Source organism: Misgurnus anguillicaudatus, chromosome 25 (assembly GCF_027580225.2).
Source record: "Misgurnus anguillicaudatus chromosome 25, ASM2758022v2, whole genome shotgun sequence".
NCBI classification, from domain to species: Eukaryota; Metazoa; Chordata; class Actinopteri; order Cypriniformes; family Cobitidae; genus Misgurnus; species Misgurnus anguillicaudatus.
Window position 1 is genome coordinate 20,548,026 of NC_073361.2, and position 27,443 is coordinate 20,575,468.

A 27,443-nucleotide genomic window follows, 5' to 3' on the forward strand; every position below is an offset into this window, starting at 1 on the left:
CAAATGTTCACCACAATTCTGATATTTTAAGCACCAATGTGTCACATTTTGGGCTGTTGATCAAAAAAATTACGCCAACACAATAAAGCATTTAATTATCTAAAATTTATTGCGGCATTGTGTACTCCCTAAAACAAAGAAACAATACATTACAGTGTGTTTAAGTCAGTCAGTGTGTTTACATGCACAATGATATTTTGAGTCATATAAACCTTATACTTCATATAAACCTTATACTTCATGTAGAACGTCTGGAAAACAACTCTTTTTGAGTGAATGTTATTTCTCCAAACAAGATTTTCATTACTATTTTTATTACTAATATTAAATATATGACCATCACAACACACTCCTGATTGTTCATTCTTATAGTTTGTTGCTTTTGTGAACAAAATGAGATTTACATAAACACACACTAGGGACCCTCATAATCCTGATATTAAAACATGAGCCATATGCTGTGAAGGAGACCTAAAACATTTAAATGGGGATGCTAAAGTGATTGTTAATGTAACATTTTCTGTAACTTGTCCTTTTGCTGAACTCAAGTTATTTGACATGAGCAGACAACGCAAACCAGCCTTCTCTTTTCACCTTGCCCATCTGTCAGAAATGAAAGAGAAATTCTGTCATCGTTTCCTATTAATGTATTTAGTGTAGACAAATAAAGGTTTGTGTGTAACAATAAGACGATGAATGTGGAATTACGGACCTGATTCTGAATGCTCTGGATTTCCACGCTGTCTAAACTTTGCGGTGAAACTCTTTCAGCTGACCTGGGAAAAAGAAAAACATTTGTGTTAGGTTGATTTTAAAAGATTTCGGAGAATTATAAAAACACCTTATGGATGCTTTAGTATTATGGTGGCAGAGCAGAACCGAATTGTCTATTACAATAACTCACATTCTGCTGCTTTCAGTGGACTGTGGAGAATGGTTCCTCTCAGGACGTGTCAGAAACGGTTCTGGAGTTAACCCTTTAACAGCTAAAAAACATTTAACAGTCATGTTATCCTATGAAATCCAGGCTCAAGTCTCTCAAAAATCGCATCAAAGTTGCATTTCACATTGATTTCAGTCTTTGACATGACCTTAATCAATATTAAAGACATCAAGGTTATATTTTTACAAAATATTCTTTCCATTATGTAGGATGGTTTTATAGAGAACAGTATGATTTTAGCTGGGTTTTCACAGGCAGGGTCAAAAATATTATTTAGTCCCATACCAGATACAAGAAGGTGAGCTGAAACAAACTCTATTTATATATCTGCTTTTAAGATACTTTTCAAGTGGTCAGCACTCATCTTTTTACTCAGGTGTAAACTTGGTTTAAAACATTTTGTGATCCGACCACAAAAAAAGGAGTTTGATTTGTAGCGTAAACATACTCTGTCCTAACGCAAGAGTTTTACTTTTTATGCACTTAAAGGTACACTGTAAAGATATTTAGCGCCATCTAGCGGTGAAACTGAATTGCAACCAATGGCTCAGTCCACACTGTAGAGGTCTTCACGAGTCCACTTAGATTCGAAAACCTGAGGTCCGAGTCTAAAAGTTTTACGTGTGCCTCGAACACGGGTCGGGTGTAATATTATCGCGCTCGTGAAATTTAAAATGAATGTGTTTTTGTCAAACAGACCCGAGAAGACGGGAACTCTCTCGCGTTTGTGCATCGAGTCCTTTTACAACCCCTCCTCTGTTTGCCAAGAGCGCTTGTGACATGAGGTGCCTGGCGGTAGGTTAATTTTCGTTGAGTGAGACCTGTCAATCAATTTTAAATGCACATTTTAGCAGTTACCTTGGTGTTGTCGTCAGAAAACAAATGAAAATAAATGGAGCAGCGGGTCATATTGGTTGCGAGGCTACCGGGGTTTCTGTCGGAGTGGCACATGAGCCGCATGCGGGACTGCACACTAGGGGTCTTCACGGGTCCACTTAGATCCGAAAACCTGAGGTCCGAGACAATTTTAAATGTACATTTTAACGGTTACCTTGGTGTCGTCATCAGATAACAAAGTAAAACAAATGGAGCAGCTCGCCAAATTGGTTGCGAGACCAGCCGGGTTTCTTTCTGTCTGACTGCTGTGTGCGGGGCTGCAGACTGCACACATGTCTGTTCCGTTTACATTTGGGTCCAGTCGGGTTAAAAAATGCCACTAGTTCGGGTCGGACTCGGGTCTAAGTTTCTCGGGTTTGTCTCGGGTCTTTCTTTTTAAAAAAATTATTTATGCATGTCGGGTTCAGGTATAAAGTGATTCGGGTCGGGTACATTTCTTTGGACCCGAGAAGACCTCTAACTGTACACACGTCCGTGGCATTTGCATTCGGGTCGGACTCGGGTCTAATTTTCTTGGGTTTGTCTCGGGTCGTTCTTAAAAAAAAAAGTTATGCACGTCGGGCCCTAGAGGATCTCTACTCCACAGCTCACTTCTCCCTTTCTAAACACAAAGTGAAGCTACGGTAGATAAAAAAAAGTTTACTCTAAGGCAGGGGTGGGCATTCCTGGTCATGGAGGGCCACTGCCCTGCATAGTTTAGCTCCAAGCCTGATTAAACACACCAAAATGTCATTTCCAAGTCATACTGAAGCCTTTGATTGGGATTTTCAGGTGTGTTTGATTAGGGTTGGAGCTAAACTTTGCAGGACAGTGGCCCTCCAGGACCAGGAATGCCCAGCCCTGCTCCAAGGTAATAAAAACAAAGTTCATTTTGTAAGGCCTTTATCACCACTGATAATATTGTTATGTATATTATTGCATTTCTATCAAGAGATCTACATACATACTTTACCACTGATGTAGTCAATTATTTAAGGGTTTTTTGACTAGTCATAGGAAATGCCAGCATTTGTCTCACCTGACCATATATGATCATATTACCCAAACAGATCTTAATACTACAGAAGATATAAGCAGCTGTGTGAGTGCTGATGGAATGAGGTGGCACTGGAGAAATTGCAGGGGAAACTCTGAGGGACGAGCTCTGTTTTTGTTGCTCAATGAGCTCTAGTAGTTTAGCTCGAGCTTCTGCGCTTTGTCGGTTCAACTCCTGCAGTTTCTGTTCAATCTCTGTCGTTGAAGATCTCTGTACACAAACAGGCTGAACAAAATGCATGCATAAGTTACAAAACTGCCACATACAAGTGGGTTCAGTTCAAGCTTTATAGATTGCACCCCCCCCCTCACATTTTACCTGCTGTCTAAGTGGTTGTTCTGTACAGGGTGGTTCTTGTCTAACTACAGAACTGGTTGTGATCAGATGCGCACTCTGGACTCTCGATACTGATGCTCCTGTTGGAGATGGGCGGCTTTGATCCAGCTGGGCCCGAATATCTGCATTATGACGTGTCAAATCTACCACATCTCCTTTCATGGCATCTTGGGAAAGATAGTCCAGCAGGGAAGTGGGGCGTGGCAAGCTGGCAAAGGAGGAAGGAGAGCAGGGGATGTCCAAGTCCTCAAGTGAACTCTGACTTCCTGCTGCATTGCAGACGCCACTGTAAGTCAGTGGGGATATGAGCGAACGTGGATGAAACACTGGGGGAAGTAAGCAAGATATCGGTGAATCATGCTCTTGTTCATCCTGAGTCATTCGGATTCAGCAATTTATTTGGCAAAATTTGTATTTGTGAGGACACAAATACACACACTTCAAACAGAGATCATAAAAAACAAAAAACATAGTAAAAAAATTACTTCATGTTTGAGGGCTGATAAAAAACTACACAGAATCTGTTAAACTTTCCTATCATATTGGTACACGTTTTAGATATATAAAGGGATACTCCAGCCAAATATCAAAATTACCCCATGGTTTACTCACCCTTAGCAATCAGAGATACATGTGTTCATCTAAAATATGATGGACATATTTGGAGTTATTTAGTAAATTTCTTTGTTTTTCCAAGCTTATAATGCTAGAAAACAGGAACCAGGGAACAACTTCTGACTTTAAACCCCAAAAAAGTGCCTCCTCACTACGCTAAAACTCTCTTGTATATTACCCGAGTCCAAGATGGCGTCTGTTCCGGAAGCTAGTTGTCAACCCTTATGGGTTGTTGAGGCCATTTTTTTTTATGTTTGTCCACAACTTTCTGTGTGTTTCAGCAAATGGAATGATTTTTGGTGACAAATCTTATATTGACACATATTTTGAATTTTTCCCCCCAAAACAATATACCGTGGGCAAATTTACTACCCTCGGGTTGTTTGTGTACAAAAAAAGCCACTTAATTAAACGGCTGTAAAAATTGATCAGATTTATATTTTTTTCATAGATCGTTAATCACCCTCAGTACTGATCAAAACTACCAAATGCTTACAAAATTTCCATGATTTTAACTCTTTAATTGCCAAGTTCATAAGTGGTGTCACTGATATGATGAAAAATTATTGTGGACTGAATTTTTTTTACCTTTTTCACAGTCTAGGCATGCCAAAGATTGGTAAAACATTGGCTTTGATGCATTTTTAGTTTTTGTGCAGCATCAATTTTTATTTTTTTTCTCCCTAATTAGTTGTTTGTGGCTTTTTTGTCCCATTGACTTCCATTATAATTACATTTTTTGATTGCAAAGCCATGACACCATTTAATCATGCATTCTTGATTGTTGGCGTTTTATCCTTTTGCTAAGAGGTAAAATTAAAAAATTAGAAAAAAAATCTGATACATTTTTACAGCCGTTTAATTTAGTGGCGGTTTTTGTTCATGAACAACCCGAAAGAGTAGTGAATTTGAACAACCCACAAGTGTTAAAGTTTATAAAAGTTTGAAATATGCATTTTTTAAACAAAATCACATACCCGCAAAATACCTTTATTAACCAATTGGAGCCGTGTGGATTACCTCTGTGAAGGATGAATGCACTTTTTGGGGGGGTATAAGGTCAGAAGTTGTTCCCTGATCCGCGTTTTCTACAATTATAAAATAACTCGGATGTGTGTATCTCGGATTGCTTGACAGTGAGAAAATCATGGGGTCATTTTGATATTTGGATGAAATCTCACTTTAGACTGACCTGCAGGGGGCAGACCATCTCTTTGCCGAGGAGGAGAGAGTAAAACGGCTGTAGTGATGATATCCTGTTGCTTTGCATGTTGATCTTTTTCAATACATCCAGACTCTTGATACCTGCCTTCTAAAGAACACAACATACCCATCTTTATTATCTTCCTAAGATTTTTAAGCATATAAAACATGAAATCATATCAAACCGGTGGAGACTCTTTAACACAGTTAGCAGTCCTTACTTTGAGCTGTGTTGTCCAAGATCTTAGTTGCAGAATCTGGTTCTCCCAGAACCAGGACTACAGCATCCAGACGCTGCTCTAGTTTAGACACCTGCTGCTGAAGCCTTGCCTATATGGAGGTGGCGTATATAAACATTATCAGTAATTATCCATTAACCATAATATTTCCTGAGACTGAATGAAGTCCTGGCTTACCTGTAGGGCAGCGGTCTCCTCTCTGATAGTGAGTGACTCCACAGTGAGAGCATCAATCAAAGCCCTCTGTTCCTTCACGACCTCCTCTAGCTTTCTTCTCTCCTCTGCCTCCTTCTGAAACTCCTCCTCTTTCTGTGGTTTATGTCACAGTTCATAATAATACTGACCTCATTTGACAGACTATAAAGACTACAAGAGTGAATTACTTTTACATTAAATCACCCAAATTATTTTAAAAGAATAACCCAACTAACTCACTTTTCTGATATGACTTGCCAGGCGCCCAAGTGTAGATACTAAAGCCACAGAGAAGCCGGTCAGGCCCTGTTTCCCCTGCTGAGGTTCAGCTTCAGAGTTTTGGGGGTTCTGAGGTTCTAGAGAGTCCAGTTCAGTCTCTACTTGCTCTAGCATACTCTGCAGAAGCTCCAGACTAGACTGGTTCCCTGCCAAAGAACTCAATCTTGTGCCATTCAGACTAGTGGGATTTCCAGTGTGCCCTCTACTGGTCGATCTAACCTTAGGACCTGAAAACAAGATGGTTACTATAATTTACGTAATGATAGCTAACAATGTCTATAATAAGATTGTATGTTTACATTCAAGTTATTTACTACAATGCATTTATCTTATCTGCTCCTATTGTGTTTATACAATTCCTTTTAATGGTTTAAATATAGAGGACCATACTCAGCCTTCACATCACTTCCCTTCACAATATGTAGTACTGTTCATATTACTTAACAGGGTTCCCATTCTAGGTCAAATATCCTGACTAAAAAAAATCAGAATTTCCATGACCTATGTCTGGGATGCCGTGAGCATGGAAAATGTAGTGTACACCGTAAGTTTATAAAATTAAGCTTAAATGCATGAAATGAATAAACAGTGCAAATAAACAGTTGTTCAAATTGTAGTCTCACTTGAAATCAGCGGAGACTTGGACCCAGAATGTCACAAGTTAACAAGCAGATTACATTTCGATAAATGTAACCTAAAATTTAAAAAACAAACAAAAATCCCTGATATTCCATGACTTAGAGAAAAAATATATAAAATCCCAGACTTTCAATGTCTGGAAAAGACCTTTTAAAATTCCATGATATTCCAGATATTCTATGACTCGTGGGAACCCTGACTTTAGGACTAAGTATCCTGTATTCATATAAAACTCATAACCAGCTACCAAAAGTGTACTAGCATTTTGTTGATTCTGTCAGCAAAGCCTCACCTGATTTTGAGGGAACCGACTCAGGGTTTAAAACCTGGTTGACCGAAAATGTAGACTGGTTTAAATTAGGCTGATTCTGCCTGGATTTTATCCGTTTTACAGCCATTGTTGCATTAAGGGCTGCCCAAAAGATATACAGATGTTAAAAAAAATCAAAACCACAACCAGATACAGATTATGACATCACATGTAATCTGGTGTAAATAGTGTGAGCATCCTACCAGCCTGGTCTTCTGGATGTCTTGTCTTTGGTAGCTTTGGCTCCAGATGTTCTGAGCCACGTGGGAAAGACTTAAACCTACATTTATTTCTCTTCCTGAAAAAACATTTACATAAACTTGAACGGCTAGTTGATGACACGAGTCACAGCAAATTTAATTGACACAGGTTTGCCAGAGAAAAATGGGCATTACTTCATACCTGCGCATTTCAGCTGCATAACTGCGGTGTACTGAGGTATCCTGGACATCTTCATCATCATATTCCTCTTCATATTCCTCCAATTCATTTAAAGCCTAGAAAAGCAAAGCATATTGAGCCATGTCTTTCCCTTACACATCCATGTCATTGGTCCATAGAGAGTGGTATTGTATAAAATGTCTTTTTTAATATGATTTGGGTAGTGCTTGTCTGCTTTCAGCCAACTTAAAGAAATATAACATAAAAATATGTGACCCTGCCTGTGAAATCCAAGCTAAGATCTCAATCTAATAATGAGATTAGGTGCAAAGTTTGATTTCCCTCATTGATTTCAATCTTTGACATGACCTTACTCAGTCAATATTAAAGATATCAAGGTTACATTTTCACTAAATGTTCTCTACATTATGTAGGAAGATTTTATGTATCACTCATTTAATAGAGGCTTTTTGCCAATGACATAATAAGTATAATTTTGGGAAAACTTATCCTTTACAGCAAGCACATGCATATACATATTTTAATGCACATAAAAAGCAAGGCAGCACCTGTTGATCCATCATAGACTGGCTGAGCAGTGACAGTTGTGTTGGAGGATCAGGTCTTTGATGAACAGGAAGCTCAGAGTCAGAGTCACAGTCAGGTGCTATGGTAATGGTGGGAAACCCTATAACACAACAATCTGAGTTTGCATATACATACTACTATAACAACAAAAACATCTCTGTTGCACAAGCATGGACTACCTGTACGCCGATGGGGGGCATCCCCAAACAGGTCTTTCACTACAGCCAAAGCTCTGTCTGACCGTTCAATAACATCCCGCAACTGGCATTGATCAGAAAATACCTTATATAAATAAATATAATATAAATACATGGATTTATTCTCAGTGAGTGTGCTTTTATGTGATCATCTTTTAACCAAGCTAAAAACAGGTTGGTATAAACAAATCAGACTGGTTTAAATAAACAAACCTCTCTGATGATGTTATGTCTGGCTTTATCAAGTCCTGCTGGGCTGGGGGGTTGATTCTTCCTTCTTCTGCGTGATGATGCCTTTTCTCTTAATTCCCACTGCGCCACTACCCTGTTCTGAGACCTGTGCATCTCACGACGTCTGGCCTGAGTAGGACGAGAAACTATTTATTAATAAATGCATAAGAACACTTAGATATTCACAAACTTGTTTTAATCAAACTACTTACCAGTTCCTCTGGTGTGGCTTTATGCACTGAAAGATCATTGACAGTGCTCTAAAAGAAAACATAGACAGGAAAATGTAGTTTTGCTAAAAAAAAGAAAGGTAGATTATGTTTAAGTCGGTTTCTTACCACCCATTCTTTTTTGGGTGCAGACACCTTCTTAGTTCGCACAGGTCTTCTACCCGGACCATACAAATGACGGTTCATCCGCACTAAAGACATCTCGCAGACAAATAATACACTGCTGGACAAAACATACATCATTTTTAGTTATCGTTGACTACTGAAATCATTATAAAACTTCACTAAAACATTAGAAACACACAGAACCTGAGAACTTGTGACAAACATTTATTTGTTGGCATTAAAGCGACGATATCAGATTCGTGCTAGCAGCATTCTTGCTAATCGTTCAATCCGCAATGGTCAGAACAAGTTTAATATTATTAATACAAGCATATAACTTACTTTATATGAGACTTGTTTAAAAAAACAACTGACTACTGCTGCATTCGTTTGCTTTTGTTGACGCTGTAGTACTAGTAACAGAAACAGAAACAAGGAAGCGTTGATAAAGGAACATTTAAAAGCGCCGCTGGGCCATATTTCAAAATAAAAGTCATCCGCGTTTTGGTGGAAAAATAAAATAAAAAAATAATATTTGAATAGTTACTACGACCACAAAACCTTTTTTGCTTTCGTACAACAAATTGTAAAGTTTTTAATATTGCTTAATATCGTTACAGATTCAGATAAACGTATAAACGTTCGAAATAAACGTATGTCGCCATTTTGACCACCAGAGTGCGCTGTCGACACATTCAGTGACAAACCATACTGCGCTACATAGCGGCATAGTGAACTTGGATAGGTTTATCTTAAAGAAAAGGGTCTTTATGTGGCTAATTATATTTAGGAATATATAAATCTGCGTGGTTTATATAATGATTAAACTAGCTTTATTTGACTTTTAGGTACTTGCTGAGCTTCCTAGGTAAGTTATAGCTTCCCATTTTATTCACACAAGCGATCTTTTAGGCGTAATTGAGGGCTTTATGGATGTGAGCCACCGGCGAGCTAAACGCATTACAATACTGTGTTTCGTGCCTTTTGTGTTCAGAGATCCTCTGGGGCAGCACTAAACACCCGAAACGTTAAGAGACCTCCGAAAACATACAATGACACTTGTTTGTACCGTGCAACTGGCAGAGATGCGGTACTGCGCATGCGCTACTGGACGGGTGGGCTGCTGCCCTTTGGATGAAGGAGAGTTGTCAGTGGATCACTCTCAGTCTATCAATGCCAAATCCCCATTATGGATCCTGTCTAGCATATTGACAGCGTATCTCTGCACATTTTGGAACAGTTGTTGCAGTTTTTTTCATATATTAACAGGTCTACCAGAAACGCCTTTAAAAGTAAGTCGTAAATCGCATATGGATTAATGTGGGAAAAACTTTTTTCATTGATTAAGGAACACAAAGACTTCGTAAGAACACACGTTTAGTGACTGAACGTGTGGATAACAAGTAAAGTCAGTGTTGGTTTTTTCATATCTCTGGGGAAGATATTTGAGAAGTGTATACTTTCTGGCGACATGGACAACCTTTCTTCCGCAAAGGAAATCCGTTCCGAGTGGGATTGATGCAAAGTTAGTCTAAGATCCTGGAAGTTTCTCACGGGAATATGGGATATTGTGAATTTATGATTTGTTTGCAGCAAAGCGCATCTCACGTGGCCTTTATGAGTTGTAATACATGTCTGCATTATATTCAATCTGAGACACAGCTACTGAAACTTTTGTGACGACCGGTGGGAAACAGTGGATACTTGTCTGAAGCAACTCTGCTGGATCTATTGAATTAACATTGGAATTTTTCTTTCCAATGACATTTCCGACGTCTTCCCAAGTTTGGTTTCTTTTTGCCACATCTTCTCTTCATATTATCTACATTTCTCAGTCAATCACTTAACGGTCTAACGCAGAGAAGTACTTTTGCAATACAGGTTGTCTGTGGCTTGTGTTAGGATGCGGGGATGCACGGGATTCCCGGTGGCCGTCGCGGCGGTATTCACACTTTTGACTATCATTAACGTGAAAGCAAGTGGGGAATATTGTCACGGTTTCCACGACTCACAGGGTAAATGGCGAGATGGCTTCCAGTGTCCGGAGCGCTACGACAGCGCAGGAACGATCATCTGCTGCGGGAAATGCGAACTCCGGTACTGCTGTTCCAGCACAGAAGCACGACTGGACCAGGGAACATGTGATAATGATAAGCAGACACAAGACACTAACACGGGGGACAAGGATAACAAAAAATCAGACGCGGGTAAGCCTACAGTATCAGTTAGAATTGTTTTAACATAAATTATACAATTACAGTGGCATTCGAAGTTGTAAAGGTGTACGTATACACCAACCACATTATATTATTGTAACTGTTATACTACGTTAAAATAAGATATTAATATGTATTAACTTTATGATTTGCTAAACTTTAAGGCTACTTACGATTGTAAGGTTTAAAACACTGGGCCTATCTAGTAATTTTAGTACAGCTTACTATTGTAAATTACTACAGTAGGTTTTTTATGTGGGATGACATTCTTTGGCGCACAAATAAATTCTGGAAAAAATAGTTTAGGTAGCCTAAATCTTGTCCAAGACACTGCACTCCTCTGTCTGAATCAAATTAGGACGTTATAAAATTACTGTGTAATCGGATTTACATCAGTTAAGTTTAAATGGTTTAATTCAATAACTTTTGGAGCATTGGTTTGTCTGTGCACAGTACCCATTATCAACCCACCTAAAACAGTTTTGTGTTCCTCAGGCGTTGTGCAGGCAACGTAAAAGCCCATTAAATGAGACGAGGGTTTAGAGTTACCCATGTCCGACGGTGGTTTAACAAATGCTTTGACGTAATTTCATTTATCTGTAATCTTAAGGGTTAAATGACATTGCTAGGTAGGTTTTGACAGCTGCAGTTAAATTGGCATCCAAATTGGTAACTCACCGGTCGCTCACTCACAAATGGTAAATTGTACTGCGCACGGTTATAAATAGCCGCTGTTTGTCCTAGCTGTGTAACCAACGCACGCGCGCAGACTCTATGTCTGCACGCGGGATCCAATCGTCCGGTTCCCCACGAGGATCAAGTTCAGATTTAACCGGATTTACAGTGCGCTATGCTGACAGCCTTGTTCATAAAAAAGCTACCCACTCTGCGCCAGTTCATCGTGATAGCAAAAAGTGTACTTCGATTGTATACATTTTTACATTTTAATGCATTTGTCAGACGCATTCATCCAAATTAAGTGACATTTTTACTGCATTCAAGTTACATTGTTTTATCTGTTGCCTAAGTGGGATTCAAACCTATGACCTTTGCTCTACAAACACTATTGATTTAGACTCCTATAATCAACTGAACTATATTGTAGTTGTTGTTGTATACTTTAATATTCACTATAGTTAACTGTAGTAAATTGTAGTAAATATTAACTGTAATGACCTAATAAACTGTAGCAAGTACTGTAGTAAACTTCAATATTTCAAAAGACTATAGCATATATGAATTGTATTACAGTAAATACTAAACTACAGTATTTTGCATGGGGGTGATCTATACAGACAGTATTTTTCATTATTACAGAATGTTTTAAACCTAATATAAGTCCATAATATTCTGCCACAACATTGTTGTGAGAGAAAGAATGGTTTGCCTTTGAACTTTGCAATTGTAACAACTTATTTATGACCGAATAGAAAAAGCAACACAGAAAGGGAACTTTTTTAAACACTTCTAATGAGGCATAGCTGAAAAGCAAGAGGAAACTGCAGTTGGCTACGGTATGTGGGCATGGGGTTTGACCGAGCCTGTCTGGCAGTTGAAGACTTTGGCTCCACTTAGACAATAATGCAACAGGTGTGAACTTATGTTGAAGAGCCCCCAAACCTTTTAAGGACAAGAGAGGGGCCTGCACGGGCAACACATTCTGCATTGGCAGTGAACTTCGGTTTACATTCATTGGATCCTCTGTGTAGTATAACAAACATATTGTATTTAATCTAAATACAATGATGATCATATGATGATGATACAAACATTTCAAAGATGACAAAATGCAGGGCTCAACATAAAGGACTGCCTGGTGGCCCGGGGCAAACGTTAGAGATGTTTGGGCCAGTAAAAAGTATTGTCACGTGCCCAAACGGGCCAGTGCTTCACCCTCAGTCACTAAAATATATTTTCCTCAATGTATATATAACATCTTGAAAGCAGACATTTACTTGGGTAAAACACGACGAAAGAAACGATGCAATATTTTGCACAGTTTGCTGTCAGTTTACAGGTAAAGCAGAAATTTGGGAGCCTATCTTCGTCGGAACATGTCTGTTGTATATGTATACAATTATATTTGACTTTTTAATTATTATTTTTAAATATGTCACATTGACTTTTTTATTGGGTCCAGTAAAAATTAGTGAAAACCGGAACCACTGGCCCGATAGGGCTAGTATAAAAATTATTTGTGTTAAGCCCTGAAATGAAAGAAAGATGTGTGTATTTTAAAATATGTTTAGTCTCATTATACACTGAACGGTAAGGGGCGGTTTCCCGGACAGGGTTTAGATTAATCCAGGACTAGGCCTTATTTATATTAGGTCATTTAAGAAGTTTTTACAAACATACTTTACAAAAAACACTACAGGTGTGCATCTTAAGACAAAACAATGTCACCGATATATATTAAAATTAAACAGGACAAGGTGTTTTTAAATTAAGGCATCTTAAACATGCATTTTAGTCTGGGACTAGGATAAGCCATGTCTGGGAAACCGCCCTTAAATGTTTAAAGGGGACATATCATGAAAATCTGACTTTTTCCTCGTTTAAGTGCTATAGTTGGATCTCCGGTGCTTCTATCAACCTAGAAAATGTGAAAAAGAACAACCCAGTAACTTAGTTTTGGTAAACCATTTTCTGCAAGCATGTGAAAAAATAGGTAATTGAAATTTGGCTCCCCCTGTGATGTCAGAAGGGGATAATACCACTATCTGCACTATCCAACCACGACACTGCCCTTTAGTGCAAAGATCAGCTCATTTGCCTTTAAAAGAACACACCCAAAATGGCACATTTTTGCTCACACCGACAAAGTGGCAATTTTAAATCAATAATAAGTTATCTATATAGTAATTTGAGCTAAAACTTCACACATGTACTCTGGGGACACCAAAGATTTTTTTACATCTTAAAAAAGTATTTTGAAATGTCCCATTTAAAGAGATAATTCACCCATAAATGACAATTCTGTGATCATTTACTCACCTTCAAGTTGTTACAAACCTGTATCAATTTCTTTGTTTTGCTGAACACAAAGGAAGTCATTTGTGATCAAGCAGGCAACATGACCATCATTGACTTTCATAGAAAAATACTATGGAAGGCAATGGTGCTCAAAACCAGTTTTGTTACAGATATTGCTCCTTTGTGTTTAGAAGAACAAAGAAATGTATACAGGTTTGTAACAACTTAAATAATTAAATGATGACAGAATTTTCATTTTTGGGTAATTGCGATACACTTAAAGCGGCTGTTTTTCGTGATCCCATTTTTCAAACTTTTGTTGTTATAATTATAAAGCTCAAAGTTTAATGCCAAGCGATATATTTTCTTTAACATAATTAGTTTTTGAAGGACTACAAAGAACAGCCGGTTTGGACTACAGCCCTCTACCTTCTGGATATATGACTGTAAATTGGGTGGAAAATACTGCGTTTTTACACACGAAACATGAACACGTTATATTGTTCACCGTAAACACAATCAAAGCTTCGAAAAAACAGGATCTTTAAAGGTTACTTTTTTTAACTATACAATTTTTAACTTACTGCTAATAATTTACTTTTTTTAACTATCTGAAAAAAAATTGTATCACAAAGGAAAATTCATATCACACAGGAACAATAATTCTATGGAAAAACCTGTAGCATAACACATTGACTATTGTTTTCTATCCACCTATCTGTGAATAGGGCGTTTCTTTACTGCCAAACAACTACTGATCCCCAAAACATGCAGGCAGACTCAAAGCTTGCCAAAAGTCAGCTCATTTACCGAAAAATTCCACTGTTACAGTAATAACCACTAAAGCACAAAAGAGCTCCTGTAAATATGACTCCCCTGTCATTTATAACACAAGCAATGCCCAGCAATCATATCCTTGATTTAATAATGTATAATAAAAATTGTTGTTTTGGCTCAATAACTGGAGTCTGTTTAGCTCCTATAATAAAATTAAAGCCAAATTATATGGTTATTATGGATGATTTGATTCAGCTCAGTTATAGAGGGTGAGAAATCTGATCAGACAAAGGAATTACTGAAACATTCATTGGATGTCTAAGAGTAATTCACCTACTAAGGTCACCTTTAATATGGCGTCTTGACTGAGTTATCTGCAATGCATGGACATAAGCAGGCAGCAAGGACAAAAAGGTCACCGCTGGTTGAAGCAGATTAGTACAGATCAAAACTGTGTTAATAAGTGTTAATGAGGGTCTCTGGTCCCCTGAGGACAGCCTGCTGGTGCAACATCTCGCCTTTCATTCTTTCTTAATCTCATCATGGGCCAGCAGGTTACCCATTTGTGAGCAGAGTAGAAACATGTGAGCTCTTTTTTGTTATTTAAAGACACATGCATTTAAAATCAAATAAACTTGTGCCTCAGCACTGTGGTTGCGCACATATCCGATTCTTTAACAGGGAGACAATGCTTTAGGCGACAAACTTGCTTATTGTTATTAAGGTGTGAAAGTTACACTACCCACATCCTCGTCTTTCTTATGGCACTGGAGGCACAATTGCTTTGGATGCAAACTGGAATTCGATCCAAAATGTGCTTTCTAAAGACAGGTGAAAACATTGCTTAAGGGTCACACACAAACAAAACTTCCCAAAGTCCTCCATGTTATACCACGCAGCAGTGTTTTTGTCATTAGGGAGGTCGGATTTGCACTATGTAACGTAACACTTTCTAGTATCAATGGCGCTGAATACAGCTGGATGGCCTAAATACTTTACATTACGAAGGCTGTATAACTTTGCATTACTTTTAGGGGTCCTCATTGTGGGAGGCATCACAAAAGTGCTCATTTACCTGTAGCTCAAATGGTAGAGCATTGCATTAGCTGTGCCAAGGGTCAAGGGTTTTATTTCCAAGGAGCACACACACAAAGTGATCAAATGTACACTCACCTAAAGGATTGTTATGAACACCTGTTCAATTTCTCATTAATGTAATGGTGTGTTTTCTTGGCACACTTTAGGCCCCTTAGTGCCAATTGGGCATTGTTTAAATGCCACGGCCTACCTGAGCATTGTTTCTGACCATGTCCATCCCTTTATGACCACCATGTACCCATCCTCTGATGGCTACTTCCAGCAGGATAACGCACCATGTCACAAATCTCAAATCATTTCAAATTGGTTTCTTGAACATGACAATGAGTTCACGGTACAAAAAAGGCCCCCACAGTCACCAGATCTCAACCCAATAAAGCAACTTTGGGATGTGGTGGAACAGGAGCTTCATGCCCTGGATGTGCATCCCACAATCTCCATCAACTGCAAGATGCTATCCTATCAATATGGGCCAACATTTCTAAGGAATGCTTTCAGCACCTTGTTGAATCAATGCCACGTAGAATTAAGGCAGTTCTGAGGTGAAAGGGGGTCAAACACAGTATTAGTGTGGTGTTCCTAATAATCCTTTAGGTGAGTGTATCTTAAATGCACTGTAAGCATCTGTCAAATGCATGCATGTTAATTGCTACACCTTCTTCATCTAGAGATACAAAGACAAATATAGAGACTTGGATGTGGGCTCCTATGACTTCATAGCAACCTATTCTTAAAAAAACAAAAAAACATCAAATTGAAGTAGAAACCTATTTTTTGGTCATAATATTTCTTCTTCTCTTCTGCAGTACCCATTTATGTCCCCTTTCTCATCGTTGGCTCCGTCTTTGTGGCATTCGTATTGGTGGGCTCCGTGGTTGCGGTGTGCTGCTGTCGATGTCTCCGGCCCAAACACGAGCCGTCATCTGGCGGCGGGTCAGGAGGTGGGTCCAGCAGCGCCCGTGTCCTAGAGACCATCCCCATGATGGCCAGTACGGGCACTTCGCGAGGCTCCTCCTCCCGCCAGTCAAGCACTGCTACCTCCTCCAGTTCTTCAGCTCCTCCCAGCGCACCTCGCCCTGCACCCGCCCCCATGCTACGTGCCCAGGCCTCTTGCTGCTTGCCCCCAGATGCCAGTGTCTATGTAAACATGCCCACCAACTTCTCTGTACTAAACTGCCAACAAGCCACTCAGATTCTTCCTCACCAAGGACAGTTTTTGCATCCACAGTACATTGGTTTTGCCCACCCTGTTTCTCCTCCCCCTGCTTTCCTGGATCCGTCTCAGGTGGGCTACCGGCAATTGCAGTCTCCATACCCCCCACCCACTAGCGTGGCTAGCGTCGCCAGCATAACTGGCGATCAGAAGTACCCTCCAGTAACCATGTGAGTGAGTTAGCGGAGGGTGCGAGTATTATGGGATGCACAAATACCATAATAGTGGTGGTGAGCAATCAGTTCAAATTGAAGTCACAGGAGGAACACAAACAATGGATTAGTTCGGAGGAGCAATGACGGGTCATGCCTGCTTGTTGGTGATAAATGTGTTTGCTAGGCCTTCAGAAAACACTGCCTTCGTACACTTTATTGTTACACTACTACACAAAGGAGACTCTCAAACTGCTACTTTGTCCAACACAAAGCTGTTTCTGTGACATAATGGACACATTCAACACTTATAAAGGATTCAGTGCTGCCAAAAACGTGTAATGTGCCTTGAAACGTGCTAATGGTAATGCACTATGAATGTGTGAGCCTGTAAATGTTCGTGTTGTTGTAAATGAAGTGTATGTGTGTATATGCATTTGTGTTGTGTAACCATACATGTGCGTGACTGTATAGGTGCGATGCGGTACATGTGAATACGTCTGTGTGTGTGCGCGCAGTGTGTAATGGAAATCACAGGTGCTTTAATGGGAAAAGCAGTTCTGGCTCCCCGATGGATGCTTGACGTCTAATGAAGTGAACACAGGCAGAAACACACACACACATGCACATATACACACTCGCATACCGGGGAATTCATTTTGTGGAACCAAACTCATTTTCAAAGCCTTGTAGAGAAAATACACAAATATAAAAGAGCTTTGAAACATATTTGGATAGGACTGCGTGTGAAAGTGGATTAAACTGTGTTGCTTTGTGTATAGCTGCGATCAGCGGTTTTCTAAAAGCGGCAGAGTAAATTACGCACTAAAAAACTGTTTGCCAACTGTTCTCCTTCAAGTCTCTGACTTGTGAAAGAAGTGTGTGTGTGTGCGTGCGTGTGTGCCACCTTTCCCATTTTTAGCATAATATAAATTTAAAGAGTATTTTAATTAACAGGTAAACAGGTTTGTCTGACTTGCAGACCCAACGGTGTGTGACATCACAGTCGCGTCAGTATGTTGATCGTTCTGCGTGGCGCCGCATGAAGTCAAGCAAGCCTTTTATGGAATAGGGCTGATTAGTTAAATTTGGCCTTTTTTATTTAGAGAGACAACAAAAACATTCTGCAAGGGGGCTCGTGTGGACTGGAGTTGAGCAACTCTGGGTTGGGAGAAAGGAAAGTTTCTGACTTTTTTAAACAGAAGTTTATCAGACCTTTCATCTTTTTCTTAAAGGATTAGTCAATTTTCTTAAAAAAAAATCCAGATAATTTGCTCACCACCATGTCATCCAAAGTGTTGATGTCTTTCTTTGTTCAGTCGAGAGGCAGTTGTGTTTTTTGAGGAAAACATTTCAGGATTTTTCTTATTTTAATGGACTTTAATGGACCCCAACACTTAACAGTTTTGGTGCAGTTGAAAATTGCAGTTTCAAAGGACTCTGGACGATCCCAAACGGGGCATGGGGGTCTTATCTAGCGATGCGATTGTTATTTTTGACAAGAAAAATAAAAATATGCACTTTTAAACCACAACTTCTCGCCTATCTCCGGTCCTGTGACGCGCCAGCGCGACCCCACGTAATACGTCATCACGTCAAGAGGATGATGTATCAAAACTACGCCCCAGTGTTTACAAGTGTGGAGAAAGAGGACCGTTCCGACGTTTTCGAATGATACTAATTAATGTATTTGTGTCAGTTTATTGTTTGAAATGGTCCGCAAATGTGCGTTTCATATATGTAACACGTGACTTTTCCACGGCATTACGCAATTACGTGAGGTCGCGCTGGCGCTTCGCAGGACCGGAGATGGATGAGAGGTTGTGGTTTAGAAGTGCATTTTTTTCTTGCCAAAAATGACAATCGTTTCGCTAGATAAGACCCTTATGCCTCGTTTGGGATCGTTTAGAGCCCTTTGAAACTACGTTGAAACTGCAATTTTGAACTGCATTAAAACTGTTACGTGTTGGGGTCCACTAAAATGAGAAAAATCCTGGAATGTTTTCCTCGGGGAACATGGTTTCTTCTCGACTGAACATGGAGGGACATCAACTTTTGGATGACATGTTGGTGAGTAAATTATCTTGGACTAATTAAATTAAAATGGACTAATCCTTTAATGCTGAGGTGGGTAAAGTTAACATGCCATGCAGAATAGCAAAACTAGTGATAAATCAGATGGTCTCCCCTTTAAACTTAAGTCAAAGTTGCTGTGTATGGCTGGTTGGGATACACAAACAAACAGAGCGATGTTTTGATAGCACCATAGAGCCACACTGTTTACACTTTTTGGTGAAATCAACATACAGATGGCTTATTTATATGTGCGTATGAAGTGGGATAGACAAAAATATGAAAGCATTGAAAAGTAACACACAACAGCTTTAAAAGCAGAATTATGTTTGTGTGTTTTAACTGTATGCCTGTGGGCAACTGTAGGCTACAGTACATGCATGTCACATTTGTGTGTAAGTAAAACTGAATGTGTAATTCAGGTTGAATGTGCCTTTCACCCCAAGAGCAGGATGCCATTTTTCTTTTACTTAAAAAAATAATTAAGTTTATAATAAATATTTTTAGAAACTGTTCAATGTTTTTGGGTTGTTTGTAAGAGATGCTGAGTACTGCTGTCAGCAGTATGTGAGGCAGTTTAAAATGAAGACATGCAGGACCTGTTTGCACCTCTACTATGACTAAATTAAACCAGAGTGATCCTGTTACACACGGTGGCTGATTCCAGATCAGGTTGAGTGCTTTGACTATCATCACTCTTAGCATTTAAGATGAAACTGAGTCCTGGGGCCTAAACTTGCACGGCACTAAATTTTGTGCAGTTTTCATATTAACAATTTGTGTAACTTTACAAATAAATGAATGTGCATTTATAAAACATGTTTCTATGCATGCTAGTAATCTTAAGGTTTTTAGTAATAATAATAATGTGTTTTATTCAGGCTACAGCGTTTTCACTTTATTTAGACTAAATTCATTTTCTGATATTACTATACTCCCATTGAGTTATAATGGGGCAGGGAACACGCCCATATAAGGGAATCTTTTTACACAGTGATCCATACTCACTGTCTTTTCCCTCGTCATTTGGAAACCGAAACCTTTTTATTTTCCACAATGTATTTGTCCCAGAGGTCAGTTTAGTCGCTAACCAGACTGATAAACAAGCACAGACTAGAAGTTAAAGTAATATTCCACTTCCTTAAAAAAATCCTGATCATTTACTCATCCCCATGTCATCCAAAATGCTGATGTCTTTCTTTGTTTAGTCGAGAAGAAATAAAGTTTTTTGAGAAAAACATGATTTTTCTCAATTTAATAGACTTGACTAGACTTGAATTGGACCCAAAATGTTCAAATACAGTTTAAATTGCTGTTTCAATAGCTTTATAGCTTCAAAGGGCTCTAAATGATCCCAACCGAGGCATAATAAGGGTCTTTTTTTTCGGCAATAAAAATAAAAAATAAGCCACAACTTTTTGTCTTGCACTACCATGTGACGCACCAGCGCAACCTTATGTTTTGCGTGGTGACGTCGAAGGGTCATGTATGTGAGGCGCACATTTGCGGACCATTTTAAACAATGAATGGACACAAAGACATTAATTAGTATCATTCCTTATACAACAACATCGGAACAGTCCTCTTTCTCCACACTTGTAAACACTTGGGTGGTAGTTTCGCATACGTCATGTGTGGCCTTTCAACGTGCTTACGCAATATGTAAGGCATGTCATGCGGCTAGTGCAAGACGAGAAGTTGTTGTGTAAAAGTGCATATTTTTACAATGACAATTGTTTTGCTATAAGACCGTTAAAAGGAAAAGGGATCGTTTAGAGCCCTTTGAAGCTGCATTGAAACCCCAATTTTAAACTACACTGCTGTTGAGGTCCAATAAAATCTATTAAATTGAAAAACATCCTGGAATGTTTTCTTCAAAAAACTTTTTTATGAAAGTGGAGTATTCCTTTAACGTAACCACGGCAACGCGCATGCGTCTGATGAAACTACATATTTGTAGTTTAAAAAGAAAATAATTTCAAGCTATAAAATAGAGGCAGTTTGTCTTCTTTGCAGGTCTCTGTATGCGAGTTGCTGATAAACTACAGAATGATGAATGACTGCCATAGCGGCTGTAAACATTTAATCACTGAGATGATGAAAACTTGTCAGATTCTAAAGTTGTTGACAGATGAAGTGCTCCAGTCCCAATTTTAAATGGCATGTTGCCCTGTTAGTGATGAAATGTCAACAGCCTGTACATGACCTGTGTGCCACAGGAAATCATAAATGACTAGAGTTAAGTTTATAAATAAATAATAAATCAAGAATGATTTGTCCAATCTCCATACATGACAATTAAATGTCATAAAATGTAATCCTATTCCTAATTTTTAATAAGATGTCTAGTGTAGAGCTCCTGGATGCACTTTGGTTTGTTGTTCTAGCAAATACAAAAAAATTTAGTTAGGCCTACTGTTTGGAAGTTACATTCAAGATAACAATCTACATGTATAAACTTAAAATGTTACACAAATAACTTGGAGACAAACCTTTAAAGTAATATTACACTGTTGTAAATAATAATAAAATGGTTCCTAACTGTCACTGGGGCGGTATCCTTTCAAAAAGTACGCATTTACACTTAAAGGGGCAGGGCCGGGATTAGATTAGTCCTAGACTAAAATAAATGTAAGAGCTGTCCAAACTGAAAACAATACATCTGTGCTCTTTGTTTTGCCTTAAAATGCACACAAGTAATGTTTTTTAGTATGGTATGTTACTAATATATATTTTCTGCCTGCGGTCCTTTGTCTCTATGTATTCTTAGGCAATGTTACCATTGAGACACATTTTAAGTGTCATGAATGTTAACCCCTCAATAATGTCATGAGGTTTCTCCTACCTTTTTGGTTGTTGTGTTATTGTGAAATTTCAGAATTTGAGTTTACATTTAAAATTAACAATTGTCTTAAATGATTAATAAAATGTACACTGTAGGCAGGCTATACAATTATATTTGACTTTTGAATTATTATTTTAAATAAGTGACACTGAAATCTTTTTTTTTTTTGCAGGGCAAGTGAAAACCTTGTCCGACTGGGCCAGTATAAAAAATTATTTGCATTGAGCCCTAAAATGTATCTGTACCCAGGGGCGGTTCTAGGATTTCATTGGGGGCTTTGCCCTCAGTGATGATGTTGTGAAGAGAGCATTGGGATGTCATTTAAAAAACGTTATCCATCTATAAAAGCAAACAAGTCACTGAATGTTGTTTATAATCTCATTTGTGTGTTTCATATACAAAATGTGTGAGTGCAGTGGGTATGTTACATGCCAGGTGTATTTGTTTGTGTTTGTGTTGTGTGTCCGTGCGTAGCCTATGTGTGTGATGGCGGTGTTTACAGAAATTTAGTGGATAAAACTCAAAATGACAAATTTCTCAAATGCACATTCGAATACACAGCTAGTTTTAGGCTACTGTTAACTAGAAAAAGGCAAGCATAGACATTGTATGTTGTATTGCAAAATGTGTCATGGCGGTAAACTAAAAACGACACGGCTTTAGTTTGCAAAGCAATTTTGAATTATAACAGGGGATAAATTAGGTCATTTAAGACGGCAAATATTCTTATATATTAAGCAGACATAACTGCACTTATACAGGCTAGCAAACAAATTGAAACATTGGCAAAAATACCTTCTGAGCTTCCACGATGGATATTTTATGAAACAATGATTTATAAGTTTGCAGCTGCCTCTGCGTGACCTGTAGCACATGCGCTCGCTCTCTCCTCCACTCTTTACTTTACTCCACTGGCGGTTACGACGCATGCGCAGAACAGCAAAGCTAATCAAATGCCTCATAAACTCGCAATTCTATAAATGTCCTGCATTTTCCGTTATTTTATTTATAATCTTCGATTAATTTGTTTATATAAATAAATTAAACTTCAGAAAAATATATCTGATAGTTTGGTAGAAATATTAAGATTAATTTAAGACCCTAAAAAGGGTCTAGAACAGCCCTTGTCTGTACCTAAATTGTATTAGGACCTTTTTAAAGGGTACTGCCCCAGTGACAGCTTGTGGCCATTTTTTATGACAATTACTTTGCCTTATCATTATCCCATAACATACAGAAATGTGTTGACATATTAGATTTGGAGTAAAACATAACTTGGAAAATTTATGAAACTTTTTTACTAGTGACCTATAATATCAAATCAAATCTGACACTTGACAAATGTCCTCTACAAATGAGTTTTCAACATGTTTCACTTGAGGATGTAAAACTTTTTTTGGCTCTCATAAGTATAGCCAAATACACACAGACACGCACACAGACACTTAACACTTCACAGTCACACCACAAGTCAAATTTTCCACCCTTACAATTGACTCTAAATCAACCTACCACTATATACGTACATACGTACATATATGCGCAAACAAAATCACAATTGCACCTAGTTCAGTTTGACTGTTAAAAGTATATTCTTGGCATATTTCTATGGAAAGTCCAGAGTTGGAGAAAGCAGACTGAAACGTTCAGGGTCGAAGTTCTTGGATGGAGTTGAAATGGATCCATGTGGTTCCTGCTGAGGTGGAACGGTACGTCTCAGGAATGGATTCCCCATATTGGACGCAGTGGAGCTGGACAGAGATGGCTCAGATACAGAGATGTGGGTGTGGACTTCCTAGCAATGAGGAATCATGAGACTAATTGAGGTTATAGGGTTACACACCCCCACATTAACATTCACAATTAAATGACTTCATATGTAATTATTCTCAATCATTTTTAATATATGTGACCCAGTCTGTGAAAACAGCGCTAATTTCTTTGTGATTTATAGTTTTCTACATAAAATCATCCTACATAATGTAAAGAACATTCTGTGAAAAATAAGCTTGATATCTTTAATACTGACTGAGTAGATCATGTGAAAAATTGGAATTAAAATCAACCATTGATGCTCCTAAACTCATAATTAGATTATGAGACTTTAGAATGGATTTCACAGATAGCTATAGTTTTAAATATTTGTATTTATTAAAAAAAAATCATTTTTGGGTGAACTATCCCTTTAAGTGTGCACATGCATGTATGCACGCACGCACACACAGTAATTTTAAAGTAAATAGTATAAAGTATAACAAATTAGCCTTTGTTCTCTTGCAAGGACCACCTTAAATGTTCTCACAAGTTGCTTTATGTGTTTCATTAAATTTGAGGACAAAAATTTGGCCCTCACAACTAAAGCCAAACCTGTACAGAGACACTTTACACACTGATGTATGTTATGTTCTTTGGTCAGCGTTCAAATGAGCGAAAGTTTAAATAAGGTAAGACCTACACATGCTCCAAATGTGTTGGTCCACTACTTTCTTTCCTGTATTTAATCTTAAGACAACACCCCACCTCAGCTCATTTCCTAACCTGTAACACTGATTCAGCTCTGAAGTACACTTCAAAGAAACCCGGCTGGACCGAGCACAAATCAAACTTATAAGGTCTCTAGTAAATGCTGGCTTTTTAAGACTGTATTTCTAACCAAGATCATGTTAAAATCACCTTTTAGTCGGGTAATTTCAAAATGATCGCTGCCGGTGAGCCCTTTAATGATTTCTCACATCAGCTGCCATGCATACCCAGCAGCCAATTAAAAGCCGACGAACAGTCGTCCAAACATAGTCCAGGCGCCCAGGCTAAAACAAGGCAAAAAAATTGGGCTGCAGTAAAAATTTAATCGACGTCTAACCATAGCCGAAAAATGTATGAAAATAAATAAATAAATAAATAAATGAAACCCAAATTCTTACCAGATTAAATATCATACATCTCGCAAGTTATTTTGGCAAAATTATATGTAACCAAATTTAAGTTTATTTTGGCAAAAAGTGTGCTACTTATTTTGTCTATTGTTAACCTAGATGGTGAAATAAAGGCTATTGGGTGCTTGGTAGTGCAGTAATCCCTTTGAAAACCTGATGGATTTATGCAGTAAATTCAAAATGAATGACCTGAAGCTGAGTTTTAAATATTATGAATACTCCTGTCAGTTTTATACACAAAGGTAAATATGGTTGACAACTAAAAGTAAGCCATTCGTAGGTTGGTTTTCCCCAAAACTGTGAACACAACACTGTGAAGCTATCAAAACATTGCTGTTTGTTTAGGCATCTTGTCCAGATTGATAAAACACTGTGGGCTTAACCAATTGTAGGAATTTGGAATGGGACTTTCCCATTTGGTGATGCAGAAATGACACACAGCATCATAAATACTTAAAAATGAGAATTAAGTGTCTTCATAAACTTATCTTCATGTTAAGAGTGTGATGAACTCTCTATAATATCTAGATTAGTTCTCCAAGACATCAAATTGATTAGAAGGAGAGCAAATGTTAAATGTTATTTCTCCTGAGAACACCATTAGATAAAATGGTCAAAATATCGACCCCAAAAATGGTCATAATATGTACCATTAGGTACAGATATGTATACATTTGGTATGCACCTTTGATATGTATCTTTGAGGGACTAATAAGATCACTTCGGCACCAATATGTCCCTCTCAGGTGCTAAAACGAACCCTTTTGGTGCAAAGCTTTACTTTTTAAAGGGTACAGCCCCAGTGACAGCTGGGGTACATATTTTGACAATTTTTCTGACAGTGAAAAAGCACCAAACAACTCACAAATGTCTCCATTAGTCTTTCAGTAGAGATTTCAACAATGTCACAAACTGAACCCAAATCCAGAAAGTTTGACCTATACGACATTAATTTTATATCTCCAGACTCTTAGGGGAGGTGTCCCAGACAGGGATTATTCCAGCCCAAGGCTAAAATGAATGTTTGAAATTTAAAAACGCCTTGTAGGGACATATCTTTACATATATTAATACCGTTGTTTCGTGTCAAGATATACACCAGTATTTTTTTTAAGGTTTGTTTGTAAAAAATACTTTAATGTCCTAATACAGTGGTTTTCAAACTGCCAGGGGGGCCCCAGTTTTATGACATTTTTTAAAATACATTAATTTATCATGAATTCTGTGTAATTAAACCTAAAAAAATAAGGCTACTAACCAAAAGTATTACTTTTTTGTATAATTTATTGTTTTTTTAATTAAAATGTTGAGTTTTAGAACAGTTTTGTCACAAATTTTCTTTGGGGGGCCGCGAAGAAATGCACCGTACACAAGGGAGGCCACACGCTGAAAAGGTTTGGGAACCACTGTATAACTAAGGCCTGGATTATTTTAAAGAGCACCAATTTTCAGTTTTTACATTTCCTTTGGTGTTGTATTAGCACATGTTAAAGATATGCAAAAGGTACAAAGCCCAAAGTAAACGATGATGCAAGTTATCGTCTCTCACGTAAACTCTTTTCTTGGACTACAACCAACACACGGATTGTAGGCAACAGTTTACTTCCTGGGATTTGAAAGTAGCAATGCATTGTGAGCGAATCTTTCAAACATGGTAAGGAGCGTCACTTTCCGACTGACGTCAGAGGTATTCAAGCCAATCACAACGTACAGATTAGCTGGTCAATCAGGGACACAGCGCTATTCAAATGGATGAGTTTAGTTTTGTACAAAATTAATGCGTTTGAGGAAAACAGTATATCTGGAGCTACAAAAATGTACAGTATATGAAACAAAAAGTGTTTTTTGAACAATAAACCACCCAAACACATTGTATTATACCAAATACCAGTCCCTCCAGAAAAACACGATTATGCAATCGCTTGATTCAATGCATAATCAGCCAAAGTTCGCATATTTATGCAAGGGCAGCATTTTTTAAATACGCCGCACTTTCACCGCATAAATTGCAGATTTCTACTCGCAAAATATGCGGGCTTGCATGATTTTATAATCATAGCAAAAAGTCATATAGACCGTTTCATCGGGCGCACGTGCGGTGACGCGATAAACGTCTGATCCGAACGTTACTTCCGGTTTCTGTTTGTTTAATGGTCTAACTAGTTGCTGAAACTGAACTCTTAAACAAATACCTCGTCGAAAATAACAAATGTTTTGGGTTCCTATGTAATCTACGCGTTGTTTATTTTTCTTGTTATATAAATAAACTACTTTAAAAGGACTTTGTTGTTATTTATTCTTCGCAGAGTTTACTGGAAGTTACGTGATGACCACAAAAGTGTTTATGTTGTTACTGCTGAAACCGTCTCTATATCTTAGCAGAAAGTTGAAAAATATTGCATTTACTTCACACATGCGCAGCCATGTACCCTGTTGTCATGGGAATGTTAGGAAGTGACGTAATTATGCGACGTGAACATCAATGAAAAGCTGCAAACAGTTTTTTGCAAGTTCACACAGTTTTTTCAAGTTCCAGCAATTTTGGCAAGTTCCCGCAATTTCATTACATAGAATTGCATAAATATCCTACATATTCCATCACATTTTTTAAGAAAAAGCGTTTTTCTGGAAGGACTGAAATACACAAAATAACGTTGTTTTTAAGCAATGAAATAGATGCTCTTTAAACAATGTCTGAGAATCTGCCCCATAACAATTGTCTCATTTGTTTCAATG

General features: G+C 38.1%; 2 protein-coding genes across 7 annotated transcripts; one reads left to right on the top strand and one right to left on the bottom strand.

Annotated features, from left to right (window-relative positions):
• Positions 1–85: 85 nt before the first annotated feature.
• spice1 (spindle and centriole associated protein 1) lies at positions 86–22,718 on the bottom strand. Of its 6 annotated transcripts, none has more exons than XM_073864248.1 (18): positions 22,570–22,718; positions 8,428–8,539; positions 8,302–8,349; positions 8,072–8,218; positions 7,841–7,943; positions 7,643–7,761; positions 7,095–7,189; positions 6,896–6,990; positions 6,675–6,794; positions 5,705–5,970; positions 5,447–5,578; positions 5,252–5,360; positions 5,020–5,139; positions 3,195–3,538; positions 2,915–3,101; positions 905–983; positions 713–776; positions 86–603 (listed from the first exon to the last, which is right to left on the bottom strand). In XM_073864248.1, exons 1-18 carry the CDS (start codon positions 22,701–22,703, stop codon positions 550–552), a joined length of 2,328 nt encoding a protein of 775 aa, XP_073720349.1. In that variant the 5' UTR covers positions 22,704–22,718; the 3' UTR covers positions 86–549. The 6 variants fall into 6 exon arrangements, with proteins under 6 accessions (XP_073720349.1, XP_073720348.1, XP_073720353.1 ...); XM_073864247.1 differs by having other exon boundaries at positions 8,428–8,542; XM_073864252.1 differs by lacking the exon at positions 22,570–22,718 and adding an exon at positions 8,767–8,925.
• Positions 9,161–19,443, top strand: shisa2b (shisa family member 2b). The gene is made up of 2 exons (XM_055182412.2): positions 9,161–10,631; positions 16,298–19,443. Exons 1-2 carry the CDS (start codon positions 10,328–10,330, stop codon positions 16,876–16,878), a joined length of 885 nt encoding a protein of 294 aa, XP_055038387.1. The 5' UTR covers positions 9,161–10,327; the 3' UTR covers positions 16,879–19,443.
• Positions 22,719–27,443: the final 4,725 nt, after the last annotated feature.